The sequence below is a fragment of the Alternaria conjuncta genome, assembly GCF_024043145.1.
Source record: "Alternaria conjuncta strain BMP 0040 chromosome Unknown scaffold_28, whole genome shotgun sequence".
NCBI lineage: Eukaryota > Fungi > Ascomycota > Dothideomycetes > Pleosporales > Pleosporaceae > Alternaria > Alternaria conjuncta.
The window spans coordinates 78,104-90,434 of record NW_026250117.1 but is presented as its reverse complement, the minus strand read 5'-3'; the positions used below and the strand labels follow the sequence as shown (position 1 = coordinate 90,434).

At 53.4% G+C, this 12,331-nt stretch overlaps 5 protein-coding genes across 5 annotated transcripts; 1 reads left to right on the top strand and 4 right to left on the bottom strand.

Moving 5' to 3' along the window:
• Positions 1 to 871: 871 nt before the first annotated feature.
• Positions 872 to 1,447, top strand: J4E85_010952 (uncharacterized protein; the record flags this gene model as incomplete). The annotated part of the gene is made up of 1 exon (XM_051475155.1): positions 872 to 1,447. The coding sequence occupies one exon, from the start codon at positions 872 to 874 to the stop codon at positions 1,445 to 1,447; it is 576 nt and encodes a 191-aa protein (XP_051321019.1).
• A 622-nt stretch (positions 1,448 to 2,069) lies between these two features.
• On the bottom strand, positions 2,070 to 2,941 carry J4E85_010951 (uncharacterized protein; the record flags this gene model as incomplete). Its single annotated transcript, XM_051475154.1, has 3 exons — positions 2,070 to 2,703; positions 2,758 to 2,818; positions 2,938 to 2,941. The coding sequence occupies 3 exons, from the start codon at positions 2,939 to 2,941 to the stop codon at positions 2,070 to 2,072; spliced, it is 699 nt and encodes a 232-aa protein (XP_051321018.1).
• Positions 2,942 to 3,524: 583 nt separating this feature from the next.
• On the bottom strand, positions 3,525 to 5,733 carry J4E85_010950 (uncharacterized protein; the record flags this gene model as incomplete). Its single annotated transcript, XM_051475153.1, has 3 exons — positions 3,525 to 5,294; positions 5,348 to 5,427; positions 5,619 to 5,733. The coding sequence occupies 3 exons, from the start codon at positions 5,731 to 5,733 to the stop codon at positions 3,525 to 3,527; spliced, it is 1,965 nt and encodes a 654-aa protein (XP_051321017.1).
• Positions 5,734 to 9,466: 3,733 nt separating this feature from the next.
• Positions 9,467 to 10,579, bottom strand: J4E85_010949 (uncharacterized protein; the record flags this gene model as incomplete). Its single annotated transcript, XM_051475152.1, has 1 exon — positions 9,467 to 10,579. The coding sequence occupies one exon, from the start codon at positions 10,577 to 10,579 to the stop codon at positions 9,467 to 9,469; it is 1,113 nt and encodes a 370-aa protein (XP_051321016.1).
• Positions 10,580 to 10,989: 410 nt separating this feature from the next.
• Positions 10,990 to 12,224, bottom strand: J4E85_010948 (uncharacterized protein; the record flags this gene model as incomplete). The annotated part of the gene is made up of 3 exons (XM_051475151.1): positions 10,990 to 11,641; positions 11,771 to 12,158; positions 12,209 to 12,224. The coding sequence occupies 3 exons, from the start codon at positions 12,222 to 12,224 to the stop codon at positions 10,990 to 10,992; spliced, it is 1,056 nt and encodes a 351-aa protein (XP_051321015.1).
• Between the last annotated feature and the right edge of the window lie 107 nt (positions 12,225 to 12,331).

The following is a 12,331-nucleotide window of genomic DNA, read 5'->3' as shown; positions in this document are numbered from 1 at the left end:
TTGGTCACCTGTGTTGCACTGCCCTCGCGTAGAGACGAATAATCTCCGCGATTTTCATGGTTCACGCACATCATCGCACATGGTGCACAAGTGGGATCTGAGATGTCGCATAAATCGGAGACTGGGGGTACCTGCAGGGCTACGTCCGGCTACGCCCAACCACCAAAAAGCGGTCAGTTAGTCTGCGACGATCATTCCTCTGCTTGCTCCACAAGTTCGCGCACATCTTTAAGCTGGCCAAAGTTCCTTCCCTCATCAGCATTCCCCAACCGTGCCATCTTTTGTGGTCTTTTTCTACCCGTCAACGTGTTCCTTACTAGTCCTTGACTCATTTTACCCACGTTTTCCCGTCGGAGTCGTCGTTGCGCACGGTGTGGCCTGTGTTGTCATAGTGTGAGAAAGTTGGGTTGCTATAGCCTCGAATTTAGTTGGCTAGTAGGGCGCGCGCGCATCAGGCCAAGGCAGGGTCAAGGAAGCAGGGAAGAACCTGAGCTGAAGTGAGGCAAAAGAGGAGGCGATTGAAGCCCAAGAGACCCACATCCCTTCACCGGTTGTGTGTTTGCGACTGCTCTCTCTTCTAGTCCACTGGATACTGTTGCGCTGGCTTCAAGACTCACAGTCATAGAGTCGTTGTTGTCGCTAAACCTCATCACCGCGCATATCAAGAGTTATCTTGCGCTGAATGCGCTGGGCGGATCAATACACTTTACACCACCGCATCCCGACGTCTGTCGCTCGCGCGCATTCATCCCGTCGCTCATCAACATCAAGCCTCGGAGTACCAACAACACCTCTTTCAGCCGCCATACATCCTAAACCAACCTTACTCCTCCCCTCCTCCACCAACACCCACACCCCACGCCCCACCACCATGGGCTACGGCAGCAGCTCCTGGAACCCCTTCTCAACAGGGGGCTCACCCTCGCGCCGCTCCTCATCCGGATACCGCCCTGGCTACGCCTCGTCCTCGTACTCTGCGTCCTCGCGCCACCACAGCTCCACGTCGCGCTACAAGCGGTCCCCCCGCGACTCGTACATGCAACACCTGTACAAGAAACTACAACACTTCCTCCGCGAAATCTGGCGCTACGCCCAACGCCACCCCTACAAAGTCTTCTTCATGGTCATCATGCCCCTCGTCTCCGGCGGCGTCTTGCACAAACTCGCTCGTCAGTTTGGCGTCAACCTACCTGAGATGGGGGGACCGGGTGCGAGAGGCGGGTACGCTGGCTCAGGGCACACCAACACCAACTACAATACCAGAGGTGCCAGCAGCACCGGCGGCTACTACGGCAGCCAAGGCTACGACTACTCCAACACCCGGAGCGCCCCAAGCAACGGCGGCGGAGGCATGATGGCCGGCCTCGGCAACATCGACATGCAGAGCGTCTCTTCTGGCATCGGCGGTCTGGCTAGTCTGGCGAGTATGGCAAGCAAGTTCATGTAAAAGAGTTGAAGAGGAGCTGACTGCGGCTTCCTCTTCTAGGAACGGTCGAGAATGTCCTTACTATTACGAGGGTGGTTGGGAATCTGACAAGAGGGGGAAGTGATTGGTGACATGAGGGGCAGAGGAGTGATCCTCTGCAACAACGGGCTTTGCCGCAGATTATGAGTGAGGAGATGGCGAGGAAGTGGGAGTATTGGAAGGGGCTGTGATGGGGAAGCTGTGATGGAGAAAAAGGCGGTACTTTTTGTTTTGCCTGTTGGCTTTTCTTGTTGCACGACGTTACGACGGCGCGATGTGGGGAGACGTTTGACGACGTTTTCTCCTGTTCTTTTCCGTTATGGCTTGTTTAGCTTTCTTGTTTTTTTCTTTTCGTTAGAGATATCCCTCCTTTGCGTAGGCTTGGACCTGCCTGGCGTTCAGATGCAAATCAAAACTTGCTCTTCTTATACCTTACTGCTCACCCTCGTACGTGCACCTAAATCAACCCATGAAGCCTGTGAAGTGCGTGTAGTAGATTTACCAATCTAAACCAACAGTAGCCAAGCACCCAAGACAACTCCAAGGATATCGTCATTCATACAGTCAACACCACCCATCCCCCTCCCTCCTCCTCACACCCCCATCAACCACTCACAACATTAGCAAAAACCTTCGCCGCCAATCCACTCAACAACCTCGCCTTATCCGCCTGCGGCATCTCCTGAAACACCGCATAAACACTCTTCCCCTTCGTATCCCTCACAGCCCCGAGTCTATTCCCCGCCACCGCCCCCGCAACCATCCCGGGGAAGTTGGCCACAATAAACCCCATAGCCCCTCCACTCAACCCGCCGACTATACTCCAAAACTTTGACGTGGGATGCGCGTCCTGATCAGCCATCCCCTCTTCCCTAAGCATCTCCTCAAAGATACCGCCAAACTGCTCTTCAGAGAACCGATTGTGCGATTCCTCCGTGTTGCCGGCGGGTGCGGCGCTGCCGAAACCAAAGGCTGACCAGGGGAAGCCTTGGGCGAAGCCGCCGCCTGTGCCTGCGCCCGCACCCGCATTTCCTGGGATGTCTTCTTCGAAATCAGAGTCGGGTGTTGCGGTACTGCCCGTGAAACTGTTGTAGGTGCGTGCGGCGTCGTAGTCGCGGCGCCGTGTCGCATCTGATAACGTGTAGTAGGCGTCGTTGATTTGCTGGAAGCGCTTTGTGCGGCTTGCGCGCTCCGGGGAGTCAGAGGGGACGCGGTCGGGGTGGTGCTTTAGTGCTGCTCTGTGGGGGGAGTGTTAGATTGGATGGAGGTTTGTGGGGTGGGTGAGGTGGTACTTTTTGTAGGCATCGCGGATTTGCTGTTGGGAAGCTTTCGAGTCGACTTCGAGTGTTTTGTCTATGGTGTTGTATGAGCTTTCGGGTAGGAGGTAAAGGTTTGTGTGCGCATACAGTAGTCTGGTTGGGGAGCTGTGTGGTATTAGTTAGACGTTATCGCTAGGCTGCTGTGCATCTCACCCATGATGTTGGCTGGTATCGGAGATTGGAATTCGAGAGTGAGAGTATTGTTTAGATCGGGTGTTGGGAAGGCGATCGAAGCAGCGAGCAGACTTCAGGTAAGTGAGGATGTAGGTTGTAGGTTGTGGGTACAGTGGTGCGAAGTTCAGGGACAGGTACGCGGGTCGGAGCAATGACGTAGACGCGAGAGGTCTAGCCACATTGGCTTCACGTTTGCACGTGAAAAAGCAACCCTGAAACCATGTGCTTGGGATTTCCTGCAGATCGTGCACTATACACGGACGCATCACAGGGATTTAAGCTTTTCGTCTGCATTATTTCAGTTGGAGACATCTTTAGGTACATAGAATGGAATAATAATTAGTGTTAAGCCGATGCAGCGCACGTCCTAGCTAGGTATCATACAACAAACCTCGATCCACCCCCTCCTCAATCTCAGCCTTTCAATGCCTCCAAACCATCTCTCCAAGCCATCTCTTCAATCATATCCAATAGCACACTCCCCCCCAGATCAAAAGTATCAACAAAGAAAAGGATCTCCTCATCGGGCTCCGTACAAGGAAGAGGCGATGCAATATCAATCATATCTACCGTCTGAAACTCGAACTTAGGCCGGCGAATGCGTCAGGGGAATGCCGTCCACTCATTAATCCAGAAAAGTCCACGCTCTCGTTGCTGACATGTCTGAGGCCAGGCGTTTGTGCGGCAGATAGTGCCTGTCCTTGTGGTGCGCCGGTCATGTTGCCAAATGGGTTCGCACGTCCAGGTACTTGCGCTGCAGGCGTTGGAGCTTGTACAGCTGTTGGTTGAGCTTGTTGCTGCGGCGCTTGATGAGGAGCCTGCTGAGGCTGATTGTATAGCGAGAGGATCGAGGCGTTCTTGTCGAAGGGATTGGAGCTTTGCTGTTGGTAGAGTGCCTGTTGGTTCTGGAAACTCTGCTGCTGGGTCTGATAGTTTTGTTGTGGATCCTGGTTTTGGAAGCCTGATTGCTGGGTCTGCCACGGGTTCGCCGATTGGGGAGTTGAGATCTGGTTATACTGCGGCTGTGGCTGTTGTTGTGGCTGTTGTTGTGGCTGTTGTTGTTGTTGCTGCTGCTGCTGTTGTTGCATTTGCTGCGACCAAGGATTAGGCATCTGTGGCTGTGGCGGAGCAGACATCGGCTGAGACATCTGTTGCTGTTGCATCGTTGGCTGCCCAAATGGATTTGAACTTGCCAGATTAGTCGGTGTAAACATTTGGCTTTTCGACGATCTCAAAAAGGGATTTCCTGGGCTTGAGGGATTGGACATGGACTGGTACTGCGGCTGTTGCGGTGCGAAGAAGGCGCTGTATTGTTCGGGTATTTGCGGCATCGGTGGCGGAGTAAACGACTGGTTGTACGGGTTCGTTTGAGCGAAAGACGAGGGTGTTGAATCAGCGTAGCCTCCAGTTCGGTTCGGAAATAAGGGTTGTTGAGGTTGCTGTTGCGATATCTGCATGCCTTGAAACGTCTGTTCGAGGCTTTGCTGCTGTTGATCCCATGGGTTTTGTTGATAGCCGAAGTTTTGCTGCTGCTGCTGTTGCTGGGGGACCTGTTGCTGGGCATACCCTTGAGGCGCCTGTTGCTGAGCATATCCCTGGGGCGCTTGTTGGAGGAATGGATTGTAGGACGTTTGCTGGGTCTGAAGAGGAGCGAGTTGGGGTTGCTGTTGAGGAGCCTGTGCTGGAGCGTCCAACGCATCGAAAGGGTTCGTAGAAGACGCGGTAGGGTGTGCGGTGCTGATTGTGTCGAACGTAACACCATTGGACGCAGGCTGCGAAGCAGGTGTTGGCGTGCTTCCTCTCGACCGGCCAGGGTCCTGCTCTCCAAGTCGAATCAAAGCCTCCACTGCCCGGTCCAGATTCCCATTGAGCCCCTTCAACACCGTGGCGTTGCGCTTGTCGTCTGGGAAGCCCATGTCCCGAAGAGTTGTAAGTTTCGAGTCCAAGCCATCACCAGAAGTGTGTATGTTAGAGCCGAACACCCTAGAAGGCTTGTTGATGCGTGGCGGCGACTGGTCGTGTTGACTGAACCCTCCCAAACCTGGTGACAGCGGAGGAGTGAGATCGCGTGTGGTGGAGGCCTTTCGCAATCCAAATCCAAAGCGGCCGGTGGGCTTCGGCGGTAATGGCGGTGGCCGGTCCTCAGAGCTCGTGCTGCCTGTGTTCTGTCGCGTGCCCGGTCGCGAAGCATCCAAGTATATTCTCTGCTCGTATTTTGCCCGTATGTATCTCTCCATGGCACTGTCTACTTCGTCGATGTCGATGGGTATGGAGGGCTTGACGTTGCGCGGGTTATACGTCTTGTTCGACTCGAGATTGCCAATGCGCTTCATGTTCTACACGGGTGTCAGCAATCCGGTATGAACCGCGGAGGTCTAGCAAGTCTTACGTCTACTTGCGCATTGTCCCACTTGTCCATACTCAAGGACTTGACCTTGGAGATGTGCGTTCCCAGTTTCCGATGTAGGGCTGCGCATCGCATGCACAGGAAGATGCCCAGCTACGCAGAAGTCAGTTTGGGCTCACCTTCGAAGGACGATCGGTTCGTAGAGGGGTACGGTTTCGCTTGGTGGTATGGGTAGACTTACACTCCAGCTTGCCCATCCTGTATAACCTGGTTAGCATCTGAGAGCCCAACGAGATGCGCCTGCACTACATACCTGGATTCCGCGCGCCACAGTCTGCGCATGTCCCATTTCCAGGGACCGTCTTGATGAGATCCTGCAGCGCACGCTCATTACGCGCCTGCTGGCGTTTGTTCAGAGCCGACGCCATGTCGTCCAGTCTGGAAGGAGGAAGCGGTTCGGGCGGAGGTTGAAGATCGGGGAGCGGCAGAACGTGCACGAGAGCAGTACGCGCGGGGAAAGGGGGCAGGACGGACGGCAAGAGGGCGCGTAGCTAAGATTACCAGAGAATGAACAAGTCCATCGCAAAGCAAAACATGAGCACAGAAAGGGGAGCTCGTAGGGCCCTTAGTTGACACGCGCGATGACGAGTAATGCATCCGTTCCACTTCACACATGGCATCCGCACAAGCTCCAGAACCCTGCGTTTTTGGTCTATATACGGCATCATGCCCCTGTCTGAGCTTGCTGCCCTCCGCCCAAAAGTACATCATCGACCTCCCAACCCGATGGGCGTGGAACAGCTTACGACAGCGCATGAACGACGTGCAGGCTTGGTGGCGCGACTCGTAGACGCTGCCGATCTGGTTTTGGTAAGGCCGAGGCCGCCGTCTTCGTTGCCGCAGATACGATCCAACGCTGACAGACATTGCCGTCGTCAGCTCTCCGGTACTCTAGAGAAGGAATCTTCCCAGCTATTCAAAAGCATACGCAAAGCACACACAGAAGCGCACATTCAACACTCTCAGCGCTGTTCAAAAGAATGTATGGTCACGCAGGTGGCTTCAAGCAACATAGAAATCGTAGCAAAAAGCCTAAAAGTGCCAGGTATTGTTCTAGTGACGCAAATATGACAACTATAGAGATGAAGAGCTCAGTATAGCCGTTGATTAATCGTCCATTGTGATTTTGTGAATATGGAAGGAAAGCTGAGGCCGAGCTGCGACGAGCTTTTCAGGCGCGCGGGCAGCGCCAAGCCATGCTGACAAAGAAGGGGGTCCGAGCGGGCTAAATTCTTCGCACGTAAAACCAAGCTCTGGCTCGTTCTTCTGCTCATCAACAACCTCGCGATGCACAGCTTGCGGCACGTGCTCGACACCGAATGATCAATGTTTGTCGTTCTGGGAGTCGTCGCTGCTGTGCGCGTTGTATGCTACTACCCCACTCTTGCCTGCTCCCTGGCTCGTCTTCATGGCCAGGAAGCAACTTTTCTCTCTGTGGGAGATTAATATTGGTTTTTAGCAGAGCCGTGTCTTCTCCACCCTACCCATATTCTTCTGTGGATGTGTAGGACTATAATTGGACATACATCTTTCTTCAGTTCATACTCTGTGCTGGTTGTTGTGACGATCCGAGCTTCGATGTGCAGTGGACGCTGTGCCTTGACGATTTCCTAAGGCAGCTCCCATTGATCGGGCTTCGAGCTTAAACACGCATTCGGCTGCTATGGTCTTGCCCTCGTCTATGTTTCGTTGTCGACCCCATCTCGCTGAATCAGCTGAATGATGAGCGCAATTCCAGGGCAACACCACGACGTGTCATAATGACACGTTGAATACTGGACCAAGCTGGCCAGCTGAGACGCCTGCACTCATGCATTTGGAGGCTTCTATCTCCAAGTCCAAGCAATAATGTACATATCCATTTCTGCGCTTCCTCCTTCGACATCCACACCAACACTGCGCCTCATAGATGCGCCTTTGATACCTCATCCCCTCGGAACCGTTTTGGCCAGATGCCCTGCTTACCAGGCGACAGTATACCATTAGGATCGACGGCGTCTTTGATCGTCTCGACGAACCTTCGATACGCATGATCGTTGAAATCATACAGCGAAGCGACACGATCTGGGTAAGAAGTTAGCGACTGACAGGCAATCTCGAGGCAGAAGATATAACACATACCCATGGTGTTGACGTGGCTGCGATACTTGCTGTATCCCCTCTTCTTACCCGCCTCGAACAGGCCATCAAAGATGTTCTGCACCGCTTTCCGATGCATCGCGTTCGTCTTGTCAAACGTGAACATGTTGACGAAAATGACTAGATAAGGTATCGACGTCAGTATATGTCATCATCCACCGCTTAAGAGTCCGATCTTACCATGACGCTCATGCATAAAGAAGTCACAGAACAGATCAAAGTTATCTTTCTCGCAGATCTTCTTCGCCGTCCTGACCCAGTCCAGAATCTCTTTGCCCTTGGACGGAATGATAGGGCTGTAGTCGTAATGCGCACCAATGCCACCCCCGGACTTTGGCAGGCGGAACTTCACCATAGGAAGCGACCAGAGCGTCGGTATACCAACGAAGAACCCACCATCCATCTCCGGAACAGATGTAGGATCCAACGTCTCTCCATCCGGTGCAGAAAAGATCTTCCCAACCAGCCGACCCTTCGGCGCTTTCCTCCCAATAATCTTCTTCAGCTCGTCGAAATGCGCTTGAATCACATCCTTCGCGCCATACAAACCGAACTTGGCGTTCCAGTACCCCAGATCAAACTGCTTCTGTAACTCCTTGATCCTCCAATCCGGTATCGAAGTGTCGTGAGGCCAGAAGTCTTCTCTCGGGCCCATCATGCCCAGCCACTCCGTTACGTTGGACACGTAGACGGTGTTGGGAAGCAGACCATCGCGCCGCAACGGCCCGAAGATATCGACAATCGTTTCCACGTCTTCGAAATCCGGCATGTCGAACGAGCAGGACATGAAGGCTTGGGGTGCGGGCGTGAGCCAGATACCTAGTTTAGTCACGATGCCGAGATTGGACTGCAAGAACAGGCCTTCGATGCTAGGCCCGAACGAGAACTTGGAGAGATGTGCGGATGGCGAGTTGGACATGGCGAACTGGCCTGTTCGGACGAGTTCGCCATTTGCCAGCATGGCTTCCACGCCGGCGATGTGTTGGTGGTGCGTCCCTGTGGGTGTGAAGCCTGTGCCGCGATCGATTGTGTTTCCGATGACTGAGCCCCAGCCGAGAGATGGTACCGAAGGCCAGACGTTGAGCTTGTTTTTGACGCAGTAGTCGTAGAGATCGGTGAATGTGACGCCTGGTTCGACGACCGCGTAGGCGTATTCGGAGTTTACTTCTATGATCTTGTCCATGCGGTGGAGGTCGAGGGCTACGCATCCGGTTACGCGAGGGGCGGGTCCGCCGTATCTGGTCGATGGTTAGGTGGCGCGTAGCTGGTATGGAAATTGGAATGTACTGACCCGAGATTCTTTCCTCGTGAGAACGTCCATACTGGGATGCCAAACTCGTTCGAAATCTTCAACACGTCTCGTAACTCTTCGATATTCTTTGGTCGTACGGCTGCGCTGGGCATCTTGCGGGTCCCTTCCGCCTCATGCAGCTCGTACGGATCGATGTACTCGGTCAATGCATCACCAGAATACACCTGCGCATCCCCAACAACGCCCTTGTATCTCGCGACTGCCTTGTCGAATGCATTTTGGTCAACACCAGGTGGTAGCACGGACTTTAGCGGAACAGTAATAGAGTCTTTAAAGAGGTTGAAATGTGTGGACTGATATTCCGGGTCGATGTACATTGGTGATGGTGTCATTGTGAAAATTGTAAGATGTGTGTTACAATGACTAGACCCAGACTTCCACGATATTTCGTTATTAATGTATCCTGCAGGAACAAGCCTTCTCGGCTGGGTGAAGACATGGGTGCCGAAACGCTAGTTGACATGCGTGAAGGTGTCGTTCCCCACATTGCGGAGAAGACCCCACATCTACCCTTCTCCAACGTTTTCGGCCCTTGTCGTGCCGCGACTCCTCCTGATGAGAATACCCAGGTATGACGTTTCCAAAACAAGCGCATCTACGACGTCTATATTGTAGATTGTAAGCATGAGGGGTACTGGCCATGCATCTCCCTACAGCGCAGCTTTGATGTTCTTCTCCCTGTCAATCTGCTCCTGATCCATGATGACAACACCCTTTCCCTTCATCTTCCCGCTATGCGCCAGCTCTACCAACTTCTCAATCTCGCCCAGCCCTTGAAACGAACTCGTCTGCACCGTGATACCATGCTCAGCAACTAGCTGCAGCATATCCCTTGCTTCACTCAGATTCGCAACAGCCGACCCTCTAACCCTAATATCCCTCAAAATGAGTTCATGAAACGGAATAACCACACCATCCGGCTGCGCAAGCTGTATCATCGTCCCATGCATCTTCGTAACCGCACAAGCCAACGCCGCCGACTCTTTGGCATCACTAACATTCAGCGTAGCCTTCACCCTCTCATTCCCCGTACAAGCACGCACAGCCTCGACAACTTCTTCCATCCCAATCCTCGCATCAATCGTAACATCCGCACCACACAACCTCGTTAGCTCCAACCCCTCATCCCTCGCATCAATCCCAACAACATTCAATCCCATGGCTTTTGCAAACTTCACTCCAAGATGGCCCAACCCGCCTCCACTACCCACAACAGCAATCCACTCCCCCTTCCCCACACCCGCCAAAACAATCCCGCGATAAACTGTCACGCCCGCACAAGCCAGCGGCGCCGCAGTAAGAAAAGAAACACTCCTCGGTAACCTAGCCGTCTGTCTCGCATCAACCCTCGCGTACTCGGCGAAAAACCCATGTCTCGTTATACCAAGAAACCCCCCAGTGTTCTGACAATACTGAGGACATGCCGATGCGTGTGGTCCTCCTGTGCACTCGGCGCATGTACCGCAGGCATCATACAAGATCCCGGCCATCACGCGGTCGCCGACTGCGAACTGCGTTACAGACGTGCCAGTTGCTACAACGGTGCCTGCGCCCTCGTGAGAGCCGGTGCAGGGAAGTGGTGTGCCCATTGCGCCGGAAGAGACCATGGAGTCTGTGTGGCAGAGGGAGGCGACGGCGACTTTTATGAGGAGGTCGTGCGGTGCAAGTTCTGATGGGACGGAGATTTCGTGCACCTTGTAGAGTTCGTTGAAGGAGATGACTTGTGCGGCACGCATTTTGTATGGGAGGGGCGATTTCGTCATGGTGTTTGTAGATTATTTTTCCCGGGGAATCAATCTGGGCCTGCCAGCTTGATTTGAAGGGTGGCTTGCTTGGTGGCGATTAGCTTTATGGGAGTTAAGCTGTAATAAAATAGGCGTAGGATCAATAGATTTGTGGTTACGCAGTTCAGAAGTTAAGATGTGATGTTGTTGGAGACCTCGGGAGGGGTAAATGGTGAGGGCGTGTATCTTTATCCGGCGCCATCCATCTAGCAAGTACCATCTCGTACATGTACAGAACGAGAGCACCGCCCAAAAAGACAGGAACTCAAAAACATAATCATGCGAACCACAACAGCGTACACCGATCTTGTTGTGATCAGAGTGGAATCAAGCATTACATACCAACCATCCTCCCCAAAACCACGCCCAACTTCCCCTCCTCCACCAACCTACTCCTTCTTCTCAAACAAATAATGACTAACCCCCCACGTATCACCCCCATCCCACCTAAACAACTCCGAACAAGCAAGATAGAAAACCTGCCACCTATTCCACCACGTCAAAGCCCCCTCCTCCCCATACGTCTCCACAAGCCCCTTCCAAATACTCTCTTTATTGCTCAACATAGTCGTCAACCAATCCTCACACGTCTTGCTGTAGTGCATACCGCTAACCCACCACTGCCTCTTAATCTTGAGGTCGTCCTGGAAGAAGAGGAGGAGGTCAGCGGAAGGCATGGTGCCTCCCGTGAAGAAATGCTCCGTCATCCATCCGCCTTCGAAATCGTAGGGCGTGTCCTTGTGCGCGAAGATGTGCACGAAGAGTTTGCCGCCTGGTTTCAAGGCCCGGCTTACTTTGGCCATCAACAAAGAATAGTTCTTCATGTGTTCGAAGAGCTCGATGGAGAGGACGCGGTCGTAGACTTCGGGGTCGAATTCATGGTCTACCACGTCGCCGGTTACGACAATGAGGTTCTTGAAGCCTTTGGAGGCGGCGACGGAGTCGATGTGTTGTTTCTGTGTGCGCGAGTTGGAGAAGCCGGTTATGCGGCTGTTGGGGAAGATTTCGGCGAGGTAGAGGGAGAGGGAGCCCCAGCCGCAACTGTGGATGGGGATGTTAGTGGGGCACGTGATATCTCGTGTTCGTAATATGCCGTCTTCGAGATCTAGTGCGGAAGACACCGAAATCATGAAGGAGAGGATGAAAAGAACGAAAAGGATGAGAACTCACCCCAGATCCAAAACCGTCATCCCATCCTTCAACCCTGCCCTCTGCACATATGTCTCCATCATCCTCACCTCCGCCTCTCCAAGCGTCTCCCCACCTTTCTCATACAAGCACGCCGAGTACTTCATCCGCGGGCCCAGCATACCCTTCAGCACACTCGTTCCGACTTCATAATGCTGCTCATTCGCGGTCTTGGTTTCAATGGCAATGGGTCGTTCGCGGAGTAGCTCAACGTATTTCATCTTGGACTCATAGCTCGCCTGGAGGGATGTGTTGGCGATAGACGTGAGGCGGTCGGCGAGTTGGCGCCGGATGCCGACGCGAATGACCGGGTGGGGGAGATATCCATTGTCGATGAGGGGGTTGATGATGTCGTCCGAGTTTACGAGGTCTGGGTTGTTAGCTTGGGGTGGTGGGATTGTGGTAGTAGGGGAGCTGTACTTGAGATGTAGTTCATGGTGGGCAGCTGAAAATCACAAGAAAGGCAGCTGTGCCGTAAGGGTAGGGGAAGCTTCTCTGCTATGGAAATGAAGCGGTTGTCTTCAAATTGCCGTGTTTTGAAGC